The sequence below is a fragment of the Cuculus canorus genome, chromosome 3 (assembly GCF_017976375.1).
Source record: "Cuculus canorus isolate bCucCan1 chromosome 3, bCucCan1.pri, whole genome shotgun sequence".
Lineage (NCBI taxonomy): Eukaryota > Metazoa > Chordata > Aves > Cuculiformes > Cuculidae > Cuculus > Cuculus canorus.
Genome location: NC_071403.1, coordinates 31869535 through 31889683, shown reverse-complemented (window position 1 = coordinate 31889683; position 20149 = coordinate 31869535). Strand labels below are relative to the sequence as shown.

Sequence of the window (20149 nt, the reverse complement as noted above, 5' to 3'; positions counted from 1 at the left end):
AAATAGCAAAAATACAGTTAGCATGCTCTCTGCTTCCTGTAATCTGCTGAAATTCTTCAGAAGAAGCTCTTTCAAGATGAGAAATTCTAAGAATGTACCCGGGCAGGTGCCACACTCAGGGCACATAAAAATGGCTGCCCACCCTTAATTCCCTCTTGCTGCAGGGCAGCCAATGCTTTGTCCCAAACAGGACTTTGCTCTTGCTGCTTCACTGAGGTGTTCCTCAAGAGTCTCCCTTCTAATTTTCAGCTGAATCTATTAATCATCAATCTCTACATTTTCCTTTAGCTAAATAATTCTCCCTTCTTTAACATCTACTCTGCTGGAATGCTTTCAGAAAGTAATAACTGGATCCCCTTTTCAGCACTGACTTCAACAGACTAAAGAAATCTTGCTGTCCTGTTTCTCCTCCCAAGTTATCTTTAGCAGCTAGGTCTCCTCACTGGACCCATCCCTGGTTGAATTTTTATTTCTCTAAATGAATAGGGAAATTAAGTGTATACAAGGTCTCATTATTGAGACACAGTAGTATTTCTCATTACCATACCACAAAAGACCACAGCTGCCTTTTTCAGAGCTGTACTTCATCCGTGGCTCAACCCTCCCATCCCTTCTTCACATAAAACACCCAAATTCTCTTCCTCCTCCTCTTCTACTGCTTCTGAATTGAAAAATTCTCAACAAACTTTTATCGGTGTGTAATCTATCTTACGGTGCATGAAGTTTCATAGTATACCATTCTATTTAAACTTACTTATTTTATCTACTCCTGAGGGTCATCATGACTTCTTGCTACCTTATGCTCTCATTAGCCTAATTATTAGCAATATTTCAAAACTCTAATCAGAGCCGACCTACACTTTGGGCTAACAACATTACTGAGAATGCTGAGGTATATTGGTCCTAAAAGCATGACTTGAAAAAAAAACTCTATGAAGATGATTCCTTGTCCACTTCAGACTAAGTTCTCTACAAGCCTTCCTTCTTCTATAGCAAAGCCAGAGATTTTCCTTGTGGCAGTGCACATCTACAGAGGATTTGGTTTAAATTTATAAGGCCATCTAATTTTTAGATGAAATGTGCAAACCCAGCAGGTTAATCTGACAGGACCTTTTTAAGTGTAAACTGCATTTTATGTAATTTACCTCTATTTTTAATTACTTTCCAACAGAAAATTACGTGCAGGACTTCAAAATGGATTAAATATTCCATTTGTCATGTTCCAGTCACAGCACTGCCCTCAAGTTGAAGAATTTGAAAATATTTACAATCATTCCACTGTATTTAGTGTGCTCACATTGTCAAATTTCCAGGATGGAAATAATATTACTCTTCAACTACAGAATGTAGAATATATTGAATTTATTTCTAACCCAACATTCACTGTTCCCTTTTTCACAACCTTGTTCTTGTTACTCATTTTACCTTCACCCCTTGTTTGGTACATTCATACTCAAAGTAGATTCTTACTTTAAACAAGGAAATATACTCATTTAGTTTTAGGGCCATAACAAACTTAATTTTGAAAATAAAAAATTACGATAAAAAATACCTATTTTTCTTCATCGTTCCATTACACTTATATGCATCAATTTGTGATCATTTATCCAAAACCCCTGATCACCAGTCCATCCAGAAAAGTGGATTCAAAACAATATACTGCAAGAGTCTCTCTACTGTTGATCTACTGACAACATGATGACACCGAGGACAAAAGAAATAAAGCACATGTTGCAAAAAATAACCTTAGGTAGACTCTTGAAGGCACATCTCTCACATGCAGTGTGGTACTACCACTTTTGAACTTTATTTTTGTTCTACCTGAAGAGCATATATCCTTCAAAATATGCGATGTTTTCATCACTGCTATTCCACCAGGTCTGCTGTACTCATAAATGCTCTCAGATCCCACATACACAAGTGGATTAAGTGCATTTTATTGTCCATCTATCAGACACTATGTCAAGACATTTAAGACAGAAATAGTGCTTTCCCAAGTTCCACAAAACTCCTTCTCTTGTCCCAACTCTGTCCTCTGCTTCATTACACCATCGCCATTCCTGGAACACCACTACAGAGGGAATGGGACAGTCAGCTGAGAGAGGTTGTCTTCTGCTAATGAAACCACTCCAGAGAGACCAAATTTCACAGCCACTTCTAGCTAGAAAATTATGATAGGTAGTGGTTTCCCAGTAGATTGTTCACTACCTTAAACATTCTTTTAAGTGCATCAGACAACCATCTATAGAAATCAGCACACCTCATAATTAAAAATTATGACGTAAAAAATTAAGTAAAAATTCTGTAGCTTTTTTCTGTGAAATCATCTTCTACATCAGCTTCTCCAGTTTGACCACTTACTAACTTCAGCATTAAGTAAATGAACTTTGCAGTGCTACAGACTAGGGAAAGAGTGGCTAGAAAGCTGCACGGAAGAGAAGGACCTGGGGGTAATGGTTGACAGCCGACTGAACATGAGCCAGCAGTGTGTCCAGGTGGCCAAGAAGGCCAATGGCATCTTGGCTTGTATCAGAAACAGTGTGACCAGCAGGTCCAGGGAGGTTATTCTCCCTCTGTACTCGGCACTGGTGAGGCCACACCTTGAGTACTGTGTTCAGTTCTGGGCCCCTCACCACAAGAAGGATGTTGAGGCTCTGGAGCGTGTCCAGAGAAGAGCAACAAAGCTGGTGAAGGGGCTGGAGAACAAGTCTTATGAGGAGCGGCTGAGGGAACTGGGGTTGTTTAGCCTGGAGAAGAGGAGGCTGAGGGGAGATCTTATTACTCTCTACAACTACCTGAAAGGAGGTTGTGGAGAGGAGGGAGCTGGCCTCTTCTCCCAAGTGACAGGGGACAGGACAAGGGGAATGGCCTGAAGCTCCACCAGGGGAGGTCCAGGCTTGACATCAGGAAAAAATTTTTCATGGAAAGAGTCATCGGGCACTGGCAGAGGCTGCCCAGGGAGGTGGTTGAGTCACCTTCCCTGGAGGTGTTTAAGGAACGGGTGGATGAAGTGCTGAGGGGCATGGTTTAGGGAGTGTTAGGAATGGTGGGACTCGATGACCCAGTGGGTCCTTTCCAACCTGGTGATTCTATGGTTTGTTTTTGTTAACGTAAGAACTTTCAGGTTAGTTTTAGGAGAAAGAAATACTAAAAAGAAAACAAAGAAAGAAGAAAAAAAAAAAACTAAAAAAAACCCCCTTATTTTCACCTAGGGGAAAGGGCACAAAAATCTACAAGTAATTATGCTAGTCACATTCCTTAATATGCTTGTGTGAGTCATTTGGAATCTGTGGAGACAGAGACTGTAGAAGAACCTTATTAGAATAAAATAATATTAATTAAACCTCATAATATCCTGAAAGATAGGCAAGCGATATGCCTTTACAAAGATGGCACAAATTGACTTGTTCAATGTCACACCGCCTCAGCGGTATGATAGTTTCCAATGAAATAACCTTACAGCTTTTGGGTGGGCTTCATTTGGGGGATACACAAAAGTTTCATCTTCTTCTCCAGGAGAGAGGAAAATATCTTTTGTTTCTTATTAGTCCTGTTGCTGAAATATCTTTACTGACCTCTGGTGCACATTTCAGCAGTGAATGTATGCAAAAAATGAAAGATTAGTGGCATTGATCTGAATACAACTGCTTCAGTTCATTTTTCTGACTATTTCTCAACTTCCTGGGGAAACAGGAGATACAATTCATATTTCCGTGGTATTTATTGACTTAAAGCATCAGTTTAAAAGGCATGTCTCAGCAACTAGCCTAAATATAAACATTAATAGAAAATATAGAATTTTGCTCTCAGTTGCTTCAGTTGACACTGTGAATTCAGTTCTCCCCACCTCTGGGAGTCTTTCTTGTTTGACTCCAATAACACTACCAGAGCCCTTCCTGTTTGACTTAAATAATGGTACTGCAGTCTTAACCAAAATAAAAAAATAAAATTAAAGAAATCAATGAAGACCCTCACTAAACAATTTCCACTTTCTCATCCATTTAATCTCTACCTCTTTTAACACAAACGAGTTCTACAGGAATAAGCAGGACAATCAGTGTAAACTCTTTGGTGTCTCCCACTGCTGACAACTTAAATCAGCCCTTCCTTGCCCACTCAAGGTCTCCACAAGGAATCCTAGGACACATTTTTATGTTACCCCATATCTGATACCAGTTCTGGTCCCACATGCTATCCAGCAAGTGTATGGCCACAGGGAAATCAGAAGAGCAAAAGCTTTTCTATTTTGTGTCAGGGTGATGCTTCTGTCACATCAGTGACTAATGGTCACAGCTGGCAGATGCAGGACTGTGAGATTTTATGCACAGGAGGCTGTACCTTGGCGGAAGAAGTGGGAATTTCTGAAGTCCAGTTTTGGGCTCCCCAGTACAGGACAGACACAGACATACCAGAGTGAGTCCAGCAGACAGCTACCAAGATGAACAGGACAGAGCGTGTGATGCGGTGGGAGAGACAAAGAACTAGGTTTGGTCAGCCTTCAGAAAGCTCTGGCATACGTTACCGCTGTCTAAAATTATCTAACAAGAAGTTGTAGATAAGACAGAGCCGAACTCTTCCTAGGGGTGAACAGCAGATGGACAAGATGCAGCAGATACAAGTTGAAACATTCAAAATTCCAAATAAATATAAGGAATTTCTTCTCCCCTCACACCCTTTTTTTTTTTCTTTAAACTTGAGGGTAGTCAAGCACTGTAACGTGACACTGTGAAATCTCCATACTTGGAGATGTTAAAAACTCAGCTGGGCACAGCCCTGACATCATGTTCTCATTGAAGCTGCTTTGAGGAGGGGGCTACACGAAGCCCAGAAATCCCTCCCAACCTAAGTGAATCTATGAGTTTAATAAGTGCATCTATGATTTTAATAAGTGCATCAACCCTTTTCAAATATTTACTCCAAAATTATTGCTACAGCATTTTTCCTTTGGGGGAAAAAAAACCAAAACCAAACAAAAACAAAACTAGAACTTGAATTTCAAAACTCAAAGGACTGCAAGTCACGGTAGTACAGTATGCTTTTTTTATTTTTTACTAAGAACATATAACAATAGTCAGGGAAAATATTCCCTTTATATGCCCCACAAGCAGTAACTGAATAAACAGCTTTGAGACACCATCACTTGGCTGAGACAAATCAAGTGACACGTGCTCATCCACAAATCACTGCCTCTCACGGCTGATCAAAACCATCTTGCTGCTTTGAGTGATCCAGACTGCTGGATCTGCCCCTTACTCAATTCTGAACACAGCAAAGCATGGGCAAACCTGCCCATTGCAGTAGATACTGTCACCTATCCCTAGCCACATGTGAAAGACTGTAGTTCATGAACTAACAGGATCAACTTGAGAGGCCTAGAGAATTGTAGCTAGCCGACAGAACCCTAAAGCTTAATATTATTAACAAGTTGTTCCTCGGCAACTGAGCCTCAAAGCTCTGAGAAAATTAAGCCAGATACCTGTGCGTGCCAGTCACAGAAAGCCAAATCTCAGCTATCTGAAAAGCAGCATGAGTTGTCAGCCAAGAACAACTAAATTCAGTAATTCAGGACCGGATTCAGGAATCATGATTCCCAACCGTCTTTCTCCCATATAGCAATAAATTAGCTGAAAATAAAACAACAAACAGTGCTTTCCAGCACTGCTGTGGAAGATACATTAAGGCAGACATAGTTCCTTTAGGCACAAGGGGGAAAAAGTATAATTCTGGAAAGCCAGAGTAATCTCAATTTTTCTGTTTACTGGTACCAACAATTCTGCATGCTTTAATCTGCCACTGTGGTATGTCTTCAAGGGGCTACACTGACTTCAGTGTATCAACTATCTTTGTATTCTCACTACAGGTAACATCTGAACTCCGATCTAGAGCTAACTGCTGCACTTAAAACCACCCAACTCTATCCAAAACTACTTCAAGTGAAAAATACAACGTACTATGAAACAAGAGAAACTACACCAAGACTTTCAACTGGGAGTAAAGGCTCATAAACACAGTGGTATCATGCCAGCCTATTTACACATACTGGATTCTGACTCACATGGGGTGGTGTGCTCATCACATGGCTAAAGCCACTCAAACCTCCAGTCCACTTTGCCCATGGCAAAAAGTACTATGAACAGCACATCCTTATGGTTTCTGGAACAAAATATAGAGGAATGCTAAAAATCTTCAATAGCTTATGTCTAGAGGACAGACTGAAAATGGGGAAGGTGTTTCACGTGCCAGCTGTTCTGCTGATCAGACCTGAAATCTCTCAGCATAAGTAAGCAGGGGTGCGGGCGGCCACCGCTTCACCCACCCTGTCAAATCCTTAATTAAAACCTTCTTCAATTCTGGACAACCACACCTGCCCGGTTTCCATTCACCATGGCCCGAGTTAGTGCTCTTGGCCCAGCTGAGTGAGAGCAGCCACACGACAAAACAAGCAGACAGCTGTGCAACCACTGACAGCAGCAACACCACCACAACCAGCAGCACCAGCAGCAGGAGCTGGGACGCAGACTCCCGCAGGTCCCGGGAGCAGCGGGGCAGGGACAGGCGCTACTTACAGCCCTGGTCTCGTACAGCACCAGCTTCTGCACGGCGCTGATCATGGGGGCGGCGGCCGCCGGCATGGCGGCCCCGTGAGGTTCGGGCTGTAGCTCGGCAGGGGCGGGGCTGTCCGAAACCGTGCTCCAGCCGGGTAGAAGGGGAACGCGGCAAAGCCAGGCACCGCGTACCCTCTTTGGGACGGGCGGAAGGCGGAAGTGACGGACGGCGCCGCGCAGGCGTGCCCGCAGGCGGGCGGGAGAGGGCGCCTGCGCCACGGCCCGCCGGGCCGTGGGGCCGCGGCACACCGCCCTGCTCTGCGCGCGGCGTCAGCACCAAGAACAGCTCCCAGGTCCCCTCCGCGCCAGGCGGGGGATCCGGCGGTGCCTCTCCCCGAGGGGGCGGGGCGAAGGGCACGAATGGGCGGGGCGAAGGGCGCAAGGGGCGGGGCCTCAGCGGTTGCCCTGGTTACGGGGTAAACAAACTCGCCCTGCCCCGCCCCACGTGCTTCGCCCACCGTAAGTGCCCCCTCTACGTCACGCGTCCCCGTCCCCGTCCCCCATCCCCATCCCCATCCCCGTCCCCGTCCCCATTCTCATCTCCCTCCCCATCTCCATCCCCATCCCCATCCCCGTTCCTATCCCTGTCCCCATCCCCATACCCGTCCCATACCCGTCCCCATCCCTGTCCCCATCCCTGTCCCCGTCCCCATCTGTTTTGTGTCTTTGGTTTGGTTGGGAGAGGGTGTTTGTAATTAGGAAATTGCCCCTGGATTGTAAATGGCCTCAAGCTGCGCCAGGGGAGGTTCATACTGGACATCAGGAAAAAAAAATTTTCACAGAAAGGCTCATCAGGCCCTGGAACAGGCTGCCCAGGGAGATGGTTGAGTCACTGTCCCTGGAGGTATTTAAAAGACAGGTAGGCGAGGTGCTCAGGGACATGTTTTAGTGGCAGATAAGAATGGTTGGACTTGATGATCCACGAGGTCTTTTCCAACCTGGTGATTCTACAATTCTGTGATTCTATGAAAGGTTTGAGAAGGCGTGAAACTGCTGGGAATGCCAGGTGAAGTTCAGCCAGTGAGTTTCCATGACAGAAATGGAGGATTGGCTTATGTCTGGAGGGGGGTTTTGATATTAAAAGACTGTCCCTGCCATTCAGAAGGTCTGAGAGTGTAAGAACTTTCAGGCTGGTGTTTCAAAACAAGATTTTTCATATTTTCATCCTGAGGTAGAATTTTTTAATTTAAAAATAGTGTCCGGGGTTGGGGGAGGGTGAGACTTAGGTGTCCCTCTGAAGAAAGTGAGGGTTTGGTTTGCCTGCTTCAAGCAATTCATTATCCAGCTCCTTGTAGATTTGAACTCCATTTGTCAAAAAGGCCCATCTGTGTTTTGCTCCAGCTCACCTTAATTAGAACCACAGAACGCTTTGGGTTGGAAGGGATCCTTTCAGGTCATCTAGTCCAACCCCCAGCAGAAGCAGGGACATCTTTAATGCGATCATGTTGCTCAGAGTCCCATCCAACCTGACCTTGAATGTAGGGAAGGGGCCTGCACTACCTCCCTGGACAACCTGTTCCAGTGTTTCACCACTCTCATTGTAAAAAATGTCTTCCTTATATGCAGATTAAATCTACTCTCCCTTAGTTTAAAACCATTAATCCTTGTCCTATCACAATAGGCCTTGCTAAAAAGTCTGTCCCCAGCTTTCCTGTAGCCCCCTTTAAGAACTGTAAGGCTGCTATAAGGTCTCCCTGGAGCCTTCTCTTCTCCATGCTGAACAACTTCCTTATATCCAGTCTAAATCTACCCTCCCTTAGCAGTGTAATGGTCCATTTCATAGAATCATAGAATTGTTAAGTTTGGAAAAGACCTTGAAGATCATCAACTCCAACCATCAACACAATACCAACATGCCTACTAAACCATGTCCCAAAGCACCACATCTACATGTTTTTTGAACACCTCCAGGAATAGTGACTCCACCCTGGGCAGCCTGTTCCAATGCTTCACCACTCTTTCAGTAAAGAAATTTTTCCTAATATCCAATCTAAACCTCCCTTGGCACAACTTAAGGCCATTTCCTCTTGTCCTATCACTTATTATTTCAGGGACCAGAGAGAAGTTACAACTGTGGTAACTGGAACAGGAAGGAAAAGGCAATGAAACAACTACAAGCTGTTTAAAAAAGAGCTACAGGCAGTGTGAGAGTCAGGAAGAAGGCATTATCAATGTTCATATAGTTGCAGTTGGGGAGCAGGAGTGGTTGTGATATAATCCTTTCTTCTTCAAAAGCAACTCGTAGTAATTAATGCATTGTTTATGTTCTCTAAATGCTTTTTCTTCTTGTAACAGCTTTTGTTAAAAAGCAGTTTGCCTTGTATCACATTATATTTCAGTGTCATTTTTAGTGTGTGTCATTTTGCATGTTACAAGAAGCTTTTTTTATCTTCCAGTCTTAGAAAATTCATGGATTCACAAGAGGCAAAACAAAATCAGCCATTTGCAGACATTTTTGATGAAGATGAAGCTGAAAAATCCTTTCTGTTGTCCAAGCCTACTTGCATAATTGTCCTTGGCAAGCCAGTAAGATGTCTGACAGAAGTCTTTTCTTCATTCTACTAACAATTTTACTTTTCCTTCCAAAGCATTAGTTTAGTGATGCTACCAAAAAGATCGAAGACCTACTTTTTTATCTTTTCCACTTTGCAAAGTCTGCAGAGTATGGTAAAAATTCTGATCTCATTTAATGAGGCCAACTTTTGGCCTTCATGATCAGTCAAGTACAATTAGAATTAATACCTGAATTAAAAGTCACATGTTGCTCAAAAAGTTTCTTGTCTTTTCACATTGGCAACTGGATTGTTTTGGTATTATTTCAGTATTCTAACTTTTAAAAAACTCGACAGAGTAAAGACATAAATAGACATACAAGAAGCTTCAGGTTAAAATACTGACTTACAGACACACAATCAGATATTAAATATTTAAATGAACCTTGATGTAATTATATGTCATATATTAAAATACTGACTTACAGACACGCAATCAGATATTAAATATTTAAATGAACCTTGATGTAATTATATGTCATATATTTGGGAATAACTGAAGCCCACCAAGCTGACCTGATAAGGAGATTGGTACCATGTTTTAACTGTAACTCAAGGTCTCTCTTTTTCTCAAATAATTTGTGGCCTCCTTTACTTAGGAAATGTTGATGTTTTTTTAATCCTAGACTTCTCAGATTTCTTTTTCCATATTTCAGGAGACTCTGTGGGTGGTTTTATATCGGTGCATTAGTTTGCTGAAGGGGGTTCTTTTTCGTGCAAGTTTGCCTTATGCCTATACTAAATCCAGTATGTGCTTGAACACACCAGTGGTGCCTTGAGAGCTGCCTTTGTCTTGAATGTTGCAGTTGCCCATGAAAGGTGCCTTTAGGGCACTCCACTTCCAGTGTGAACACAGGTCCTCCACCAGCTTTCCCTCTGCATTTGAGTGTAATTCTGTTAGATACCACAATGGAGTTTGAAATGATTGTATGGAAATCTGCTTTTTGCTGCCTAGTGGGTGAAGAGATAAATGTGTGCACCTAGAACTGGCAACCAACTCAAACTTTGATGTCAGCAGACCCACCAAATCAAGCCCCAAATCAATGCCATAGTGCTAAGATATGGCTATATTTCCTTTCTTCAAAGACTTTCAGCCAGCTCCCAGTCCATGGTGTTTGCGCAGGCCTGCATCCTTTCTTACTGCTTGGCTCCTTGGCTTCAGCTGCTGGGTAATTCTTGGCTGCAAATCTTTGCATCTGACCAAACTGAGAAAGGATGCAGGGTGGCGTTCTGCAAGTGGATGAGCTGCAAGCATCATAGTGAGACTGTGTAAGGTGACGGCCAACGAGTGTGCCTTATGGTCGGCATAAGACCTGAAAGAGTGCATTCACCTTGGTGGAAAACTATAGTGGACTGGTTCACTTAGTTTTAAACAAATGTCGAATTTCTAACTTTAGATGAAAAGGTAACTTTACCTTTTTATAGATCAAACCAGAAAAAAAAATACTCTTTGAAAGGCAATGCATAAAACATAAAAGAAGTAGATACTCTCATCTGAAATCATTGCCTTCAGTAAACACTTGATATTAATACAAAACAAAGGTTTGAAATCGCACAGACTGGCCAAGAGGGCAGGCAATTAAATGTTCTACTTTTATGATAATGTATTTTATTTATATGGCTGATGTGTAGAGCATCTGTCTTTTATATTTCCTTTAAGTTAAAAACACAGTTCCATTAGAGCAAAGCCAAATACATATATTCTCATCGTACCTGTAAATTGCAAGGTATGAGTAGGTTGGAATGTTTGCTGGTACACTGTTAACTGGGAATGTGATTTATTTGTGGTATTTTATTATTTTTTAATCACAACATTTATCTAGGGCAAACTGACTGTCAAAAAAAAGGTCTTCTTGACTAACAAAGGCAGCTTTAATATATTCATTGTTTTAGTCAAAGAATACTATCCTTACGTATCTTAGAAACAGCTGAGCAGGTTTGCGTTATAATTTGCTTTGAGACTGAAGACAATAAATTTCAGTCCTAATGAGTTTCTCATAGGAATTTATGGGCAAGTCATAGCTGAGTTAGATAGAGTTACTCAGAAACAAAGCCAGTATCATTACTTTGGAAAAAAATAACTGCAAAGGACAGTAACTGTATATTAGCAATGCTAGGCAGTATAAAATATAGAATGGTATTAAAAAGAGTGTTTGTGTTTGCCCAGTGCATAACTCAGAGGCCCTAATCCTGATGGTAGCTTTTAATTGTTTTTATCATGTGAAAATATATTCTTTATTGTGGAATACATTTGGGATTTTTTGCCATCTGCCTGTTTTTCTTTTAAAAGTATGTTTTTCATTTTAAGGGTTCTGGAAAGAAAACCTTAGCTAGAAAACTAGCACAAATATGGAAATGCATTTTCATAGAAGGTAAACATACACTATATTTGTAACATTGCATTGGTGTCATAGTATCTTTTAGTTTAGAATATCTTCACTGTTCCCTGTAGTTCAAAATGACATTTCTGTGTGGTAAGCTGCAACCATTTTGCCAGAAGAGCAATTGCTGCAAAATGGCCATTTAATTATAGAGAGGCTTAAAAAATCACTTTTCTCTCTCCGGTTTGTTTGGGTTTTTTTTCAGAAGGGCATATATGTAACACATAATCAAATTCTGTTCCCAATCCTGTAAACTGTTTCATGTGGCCCTTCTTGTTCACATGGAGGCAACTCATTTATCTCCAGAAAGCATAGGGATTTTCTAATACAGACCAGGAAAAAAATGGAAGATCTTTCCTTCCTGTTTGTGCAGTGTCTTAATACAAGGAGGGTAGGTGGGGTGTACTTCAGGAAACAGAAGTGTAGGTTTTGTATCAGTATAAGTAATAATGAAAGGAGTGGGAGTTGGCACTTTCAAATTTCTATAACAAAAATATCCAATCGCTTATTTCAGAAGATGTAGTCAATTTCTCCCACTGCATTTACTAGAATATAAGATATAATTTCATTTTCTTAGGTATCCAGCTCCATTTCTGATAGTCTCTCTCATCAAAGATTTTTGAAAATCTGTAAAGCCTGTTGCTTATGACAATATCTTATTCCCTATCAACACATCCCTAGAGTGTTTTTTTTTTTCATCACAAGGCATCTCAGCAAGAAAGTAGGTTCCTACAAAAAATAATTGTCTTTGGCAGTTTGCTTTTCTACTAACTTTGTCAGTAGTGAAAAATTTAGAAGTCTGTTATTTTTTAAAGCCCTGGTAATAATTTTGTATCTGTGACATTATGATTCACAAATCTAGATCCACGCACTTAAATTTTATTAAAAAAGAAAACTTTTCTGCTAGATTTGTCCTACTGGCTTGAAGGCTATATAATATTTTTAAGTAGAAGAAAAGAAGGCATGTAATCTTGACTATGAAGCAATTTCTTGAGTGCCTCTTGGGTGACACAAAATTATAAATCTGATTTTATGGTATACATGTGTACAGTTGTTCTAATTATGAACTTATATATATACATATATCTTTATATATCAATTTACATTCTTTTTTTTTTTCTTTTAAGTGTCTCCCCTAGTATTTTTTATTGTTCTAAGAAAAGCCCTCTAGTGGACAGTGTAACACTTCAAACTTCTGTGAACACACAGACTTATTTACAAATGAAGTCTCCGTGTCTTATGTTGAAAATTTTGAATTATGCTATGGTAAAACGCAGCTTTAGTGAAGTGCTTTTTTGAGTTATGTAAATATAGGATTTTTAATTCATAAGACTGTCTAACAAAAAAATAATACCTTGTCCAAAATACGGATCAGACCAAAATTGGAAGGGACCTTAGGAATGTACTTAAGCCAATCCACACTGTTTGAATGTATTTAAGCCATTATTGAGAAATGTCTATCAAATTTCTTTTAAAAATCTCTGTAACATAGTCTTTATCATCAGAAAGATTTTCTTAAGGACTGATATAAATCTTACTTGTTACATTTTCATGCCTTATTTCTGGTAGATTCATTGAATTATTCTTTTCTTTTGCTTAAATTTCTTTTAATCTTCATTTGTCTACTGTACCCACCTGCACATTCCTTCAACTTTTGCTAAGAGGTTGTTTACATTTTCCATGTCAAAAAAAGAAAGAAAGTACTAAAGAAATTCAACATACATAAAAGTGAATAATATAGCTCAGAAAGGACCTCCAGAAGTCATTGAGTCCAATATTCTACTCAAAGCAGAGTTGGCTGGAGAATGTTGCCCAGGACTGTGTTCAGTTGAGTCTGGAATATTTCCCCAGACAGAGACTCCACCACCTCTCTGGGCAACACTCTACAATGTTTGACCACCTTAATGATGAGAAATTGTCCTGTTGGCATTTCTCATGTTCCTATTTGTGTCTGTTGCTTCCTGTCCTGTCTGCAGTTCTGTAAAGACAGTGGTTCTGTCTTTGTGCCTTCCCACTAAGCAGCTTTAGACAGCAGTAAGAAATGTCATGTTTTCTGCAGGCTGAACAAGGCCAGTTCTTCTGGCTTCTCCTAGTACATTCAACACTCTTAATCATCTTGTTGACCACCACTGGACTTACTCCAGAGTATGAACATCTGTTGTGCAATGTTTTATTTATTTAAAAAATAATCACAATTAGAGAATTATTAAGTAGGAAAGGTATTCACAGTCTTTTTAATTTGACAAAATACTTTCTATTCATTTCTGCAATGAATAGGTTAATACACATAAATAAAACAAGGCCAGGATACACACTCAGCGCTGATTTTCAGTTGTCTGTGATGTGCATTAATACATTCCCTGTCTCAGTTTGGGCCCATGGCAAATAATACTCTCCCAAACACACTTGTTGATAATATAAAGGATAGTATGTGTGACAGTCATCACCACTACTTGGAACAGTTTAGAAACATCCACTGTGTTATAGGGAGAAAGATTTTAGCTGTAGCAGCATGAGCCACCTGGCTTCAGACCTTTCCCTCGCCTGATTGGTTCATAACATAGATATAGCCTTAAGGGTCATTCTTGAAAACTTATGTCAGTGAGCATATTTCAATGGTATCGACATATGAAAGACTTCCAGGATCATTCTACTGTGATGTCACTGTACACAAAAGTTGATGGGTATCAGTTTTAGTATTTATTTAATTTTAGATAATTAAAATATATAAGGGGTAAGTTTCTAAGGGCTTTTTTAAAAGCCCTTAAAGCCCTTTTTTAAAACCCCTTTAGATACACAACTGTTTTTTTTGTGTCTAACCAGTTCTTTTTCTAAAACTTGCTTTTAAAATTTGAGAAGTGTTTGAGCTCAAGTACTCACCTTTGGATTACACAGCAGTAATGCTCAGTCGTTAAAATAATCCAGCAAGGCTGCTGTTGTGCATTTGTCTGTGGAATATACAGGACTAAACTGTAGGAAAAAAACATCTACACAGACACTGCCAGAAGCACCAAGTTTTGGATGGACAAAATATAATAATGGACCTAATATAGTGGCTATTCATACAAAGTAGTGTGATTTTTTGGAGCACACATACAGATAGGTATGTGTGTGCGTGTGAATATATGTATCTCTGCATGTACATGTCTGTATATGAAGTATTTTCTATTAATTATCTTAATTTTGTTGTGTCTGATGTGCTTCCTCAGCTTTGGAAGTAATTCAAACAAATATTGATGAAGAAACAGAATATGGGCTTAAGGTAAATGTCCAAATTCTAGTAAGTTTTGTCACATTCTTGACGAATACTTATTATCTAAGACTATGTTTTACATTTTACTTTAGTGTCAAGAATTGCTTTTTAAGGGTCAAAATGTTTCTGAAGAACTGGTTACAAAAATGATTCTGAAAAAGATTGAGTCATCAGAAGCATCTCATTTTGGTGAGTACATTTATAGCTTAACCTTTTTAGAATGAGTTAGGTATAATTCTGACATACTTTGCATCCATTATTGCTCAAATGTGATTTATTTTGTATTAGATGGTATCATCTTTTCGTGTGCTCCTCAATTCATGGAATATACATAAAATAAGAACGTATTTAGGGAATAATTTACCAATATGGGAGATCAGAAAGTGTCATGCCAATCCTATGCTGTGTTAATTCTGAGAAAATCATTTTGCTGCAAATTTTAATGACTCTACGCGTCATAATTGCTATGACTCTAATTTGCCACTATTATCTGGTTAGAAAAATTTTAGAATTTAAAATGCAGTTTTTTGGTTTTTTTCTGGAATACTCATATAACAACTAAAAAAACCCACCAGCAAAGATGTTTTAAACATTTAAAATAAGGAAAAAGAAGGAAAACTGATTATTTAAAATGCAGAGTATTAGAGTGTTTTCTTTTCTTACAACATTGTTTATTCCCTTTTCATTTTTTAACTTAGGGTAAGTTAGAGAAGAATAGTATTGGTAGTGGTAATAATTCTCTTTTTGAGGAAAGATTGAGGCTGCTAAGACTAGTGCTGCAGATCTTGCTACCATTTGAACCTATTTTCCTGAAGAGAAAACAAGTACAGTGCTAAGTAGAAAGAAAATAAAAGAAAATGTCGTTTCTTTTTCTGATGCTGACTTTTATTTGAAATTTCCGTTGTAGGAGAGAGACAGGTGTAGTGTCAAGAAAATGTTGTTTCTGCTGATCTGAAAGCTAGCACACTTCAATAAGATTTCAGTTGCAATAGTTTTTGTTCCTTCTGTAGTCCAAGACTCAACAGTTCTGCAAAAGATGCAGCCTTACGTGGTGAAAGTGGTCTTTTAAAAGAGCAGGCAAAAACCCCCAGAGAAACAGGGAAGAAATAAAAAAAAAAATTAAAAAAAAAAAAGAGAAAAGGAGATGATGAGGAAACAAAGATTTGAGGGAAGACGTAGCAGCAGGAGTGCCCGTATGGCATGACTTCACATAAGTGCCTGAAGAGACATCTGTGTCATCTGAGTCCCCGCTCTTTCATTCAGTCTAATGACAACTACCTAAGATGTGTGTACCACAGAGGATCGCAGAGATCCTAGAGACTATAAACATGACTATGAAGTTGATAAAGGTTTGGTTAAAAGAACCAAACCATTTTCTGTGTTACAGATGCCCCAAAGTAGCAAGGAATAGAATATCCTACATGCTCACTATTTTTCTTACCAACTAGAAATCATCTCCAAAACCAGTTTTTATTAAGTATTTTCTAGTTTCTACCTTAGTATAATCCTTGGAAAGCTTAAGTGGGCTTTCAGCAGGAACTAATTAGTTAATTGGCTACTAATTATTCATTAAAGATTTTAGAAACATTGTTGTATGAGAGGCTGAGTTTTTTACTTTCAACTTTTGTTTTCAACATTGTAAAACACAAGTTTCTGAACACTGCACAATAAGGGATTATTTTCAATTATATTCTTTCGACTTAAATAATAAACGCATATTACATTGGAGACTAATGTGTCAGAAGTATTCAGAAATGCTAAAACAATCTACCATGTTTAAAAATTGTAAGTCAGTAAAACCAGATACTTTTTTTCACTTCTGAAGGAGGTCATGATTGAAGTTTATAAGCTATTTCTTGAAATAAGCAGTGTCTCTTTTTAAAATAGCATAAACACTGTAGGACTGGAGAATAACATGCATACTTGTATTTTAGGGTATTGTAGATAAGAAAATACAGAATTATAACTTCTATGTAGCTGAAATGCTTCCTTTTTTAAAAAAAATAGAACAAGCAAACAACGAGAAGTTCATATCATATTAACCTAAATAATATTTGCAAAGGAAAAATCTGTGTCATTATCACAGGGGAAAACTACTCAATTAGCATGATTTAAATCTAATCAAGACCACAGTTGTTTATTGATTTGTTAATGGCAAGTAATTAACTGGTAGTCAGTGAACTGTCAGTCAATGAAGAGGTTCAGCATCAGCCACACAACAGACCAGTTACAGCACCAGACGCTCGCCAGATATTAGTAAACATTTCTAAAATTTCTAAACACCCTCCTAAAGCTAATTCCAAAGAGTATACTCAGGCTTACATGCAAACCTTCTCTCAAAGACGGGTGGAAGTTGCAAGCATACATTCCCTTCTGAGAATGCATGTTCACCTATTTAAGCGCACTTGCTGTTGGAAATGAGGGTGCTCTATCTCTGTTTGCCATTTCCTACATTCTACTAATCCACATGCCAGTGAGAAAGCTCTCCATGAGCTCTGACACACACACTTGAGGTGTGGGTCACTATGCGTTTAACCCTGTTCTGTCAGACCAGTAGTTGAAATGCACACTATCCAAGAGGGAGGTTGCTCTTTCACGCCTAGACAGAAGGTTGTAGTGCTGTCACATCAAGTCTGGTTTGGCTGCTGTTCTTTTACCTTGTTCTTCCCCCAGTCACAAATTTTGATGCTTCTTTTTAAGATGGCTCCCTTCCTCTTCAGAAGTTTCTTGGTAACCCCCTGCTTACTATCTGATCTGGTTGATGGTCGCCTTAGGTAAACTTGAACATTGTTAGTCTCCCCACAATATTATCAGTTAGGGGGCACACATCCTCTCAGAGAACAGTCTGTTACACTTTTCTTGTGTTACACCCCCATTCTTCTCACTTTGGGAGTCCGATACCACATTGAGAACAACACACTTTTTTGGCTGTATTTCATCTGGAGTAGACACGGCAGCACAATTTTAGTGTATGTGGTATGTCATGCAAATGGTTTAAAATTACTCAACAGATGTATTGTTTCAAGGAGATGAGTATAACTAGTCCTCTGCTTGACATAAACTTCTAAAATATAAGTTTAATGAAATGTATTTGGCAGGTTATGTTCTCAGTGGATTTCCTTCTCTCTCCGAGGAATACATGACTATTTCACAACAAATAGAGAAAATAAAGAATCTAAAACTAAAACCAGATTTGCTGATTAACATTAAGGTAATGTCCTCTTCAGTAGCTTGCTAGTAATTTTCCTAATTATTAGTAGAATCATAAGTGGCATAAATCAAAAGATAATGGTTTGTCCTGTGCATTTGAGTATTTATGAGGAACTATAAATTGTTCTCTTTTATACTGGAATGGAATTACACTAGTTTGCTTACCTATAATCATTGGTCAGAAAGCCAACTGTGTCCTGGGCTGCATAAAAAGAAGTGTGGCCAGCAGGTCCAGGGAGGGGATTCTGCCCCTCTGTTCCTCTCTTGGGAGACCTCATCTGGAGTACTGTGTCCAGTTCTGGAATCCTCAGCATAAGAAGGATGTGGAGCTGTTGGAACGGTTCCAGAGGAAGGTTACAAAGATGATCAGAGGGCTGGAGCACCTCTGCTATGAGGACAGGCTGAGAGTTGGTGTTGTTCAGCCTGGGGAAGAGAAGGCTCTGGGGAGATCTTATAGTGACCTTCCAGTACCTGAAAGTGGCTACAAGAAAGCTGAGGAGGGACTGTTTACAAAGGCTTGTAGTGATAGGACTAGGGGCAATGACTATAAACTGGAGAGGGGCAAATTTAGACTAGACATTAGGAAGAAAATCTTCACCATGAGGGCGGTGAGGCACTGGCACAGGATGCCCAGGGAAGCTGTGGTTGCCCCCTGCCTGGAAGTGTTGAAGGCCAGGTTGGATGGGGCTCTGGGCAGCCTGATCTAGTGGGAGGTGTCCCTGCCCACGGCAGGGTGGTTGGAACTGGATGATCTTTAAGGTCCCTTTAACTCAAACCATTCTATGATTCTATGATATGTCTGAACTGTAACCATTTTCATTATATCAAAATGAAAGGAAGAAAGGACATTCTGGATAACTCTGGGAATAATGAAATACTGTTACTGACAAGCGATTTAGAGAAATTTTGTCTCTCCACAAAAAAGGACAGAAAATGCACCTTTGAAAAAAAGAACCATGTCTGATCAGATGTCATCTTCCCTACTTCAAAATGTGCTGTCATATAGCAGTCATGTCAACTGCATGACTAACTGTAGAAATATCCTGAAGTATTGTAATAGTTCAAAGGATACCTCAGGAAATGAGTGTAGTGTTACCGTTGCTAGCAATGTGATCTCAAAAGCTCTGTATTTTCTGTAGAAATCAGTTCTCCATTTCTGTAGCAATTTGACATTAACAACTACAATATTTTCTTGTTATCTCAGGTTCTTCATATATATTTGAAGAGTAGGTATTTGTGATTTAGAAAGAAAGAATAATTATTTATTTTTTGTTGTGCCTCACCCCCAGTACGATAGTAGAATCTTAAGATGCCCAACTCAGTGTGTATTAATGCAAGTACAGTTTAGGGCAGGTCAGATAGAAGCGTTATTGACTATGACCATAGTGAGCAAACAGTCAGACAGCATCTCTCCTCTGCTCTCCTGTTCTTTGTGAAGGGACTGTAAAGCCCCAACCAACTTTTTGTTTCAGAAACGTAAAAAAGAAAGAGGTAAGGAAAAACAATCTTTGAACGCTAACAAAGTCAGGTATCCAGCCCTGGAATGTATGGACTCCTTAGGCAGTTTGCTAACAGCCACGGTTTTAAGAAGTAAGCAAACAGTATATAACGGACAATGTAGAAATAAGGCTCTTCAGTGGAGCCTGTAGGAGTGGCACAGCTAGTATTATCTTAGCTCAGAAGGTGGGGGGTGGAAACAGTCACAGACTGTTTGCTTTTAGCTGAGAGGAATGTTTTGGTTAGGGTAAATGTTTTAGTTACAATAACCGTCTTAGGCAGATGTCTCAAATCTTAAATATTAATAATTTTACGAGCACAGAGCACATCCACATTTATCTGTGTTTAACATTAAACTAAATTTGTGTCTCCAGGGCTTTTCATAGAAAGACCATTGCTTACTTCCAGAGCTCCAAACTTCTGAAGTCATTTAGTCTCAGGCACAATGGCACTATGCTTTTGGGTAATAGTAGAGCTCTGAGCAGTCAGAAACACCTAGTAGAATTGACTTAATCTTGCTTAAATCCAAACTGTATTAATTGCAAGAGCAATCACAAGCCTGTCTATAACATACTTTTATCCACAAATTGCAATTACACTTGTCACACTACAAGGTATTACTTGCGTGGTAAAATGTGCTCAAGTAGCAGC

The 20149-nt window shown here is 39.6% G+C and overlaps 2 protein-coding genes across 11 annotated transcripts in view; one reads left to right on the top strand and one right to left on the bottom strand.

The window, feature by feature from the left end:
* Positions 1–6758, bottom strand: part of FIG4 (FIG4 phosphoinositide 5-phosphatase) — a 73737-nt gene extending 66979 nt beyond the window's left edge. The window contains exon 1 of the mRNA XM_009564870.2: positions 6567–6758. Within this exon, the coding sequence (XP_009563165.1) occupies positions 6567–6632 (66 nt within the window). The 5' untranslated portion in view covers positions 6633–6758. The remainder of the gene's footprint in view (positions 1–6566) is intronic.
* Positions 6759–6773: 15 nt separating this feature from the next.
* The window catches only part of AK9 (adenylate kinase 9), a 67527-nt gene continuing 54151 nt past the window's right edge, over positions 6774–20149 (top strand). For 6 of the 10 annotated variants that reach the window (XR_008448956.1, XR_008448955.1, XM_054061144.1 and 3 more), the window contains exons 1-6: positions 6975–7064; positions 9002–9131; positions 11466–11529; positions 14748–14800; positions 14884–14980; positions 17890–18002. Coding sequence is in view for 7 of the 10 variants with exons in the window: in XM_054061144.1 (XP_053917119.1) it covers positions 9015–9131; positions 11466–11529; positions 14748–14800; positions 14884–14980; positions 17890–18002 (444 nt within the window). In the remaining 3 variants the exon portion in view is untranslated. Of the gene's footprint in view, positions 7065–9001; positions 9132–11465; positions 11530–14747; positions 14801–14883; positions 14981–17889; positions 18003–20149 lie in introns of all 10 variants that reach the window. The other 4 variants (XM_054061149.1, XM_054061148.1, XM_054061147.1 and 1 more) reach the window with 3 other exon arrangements.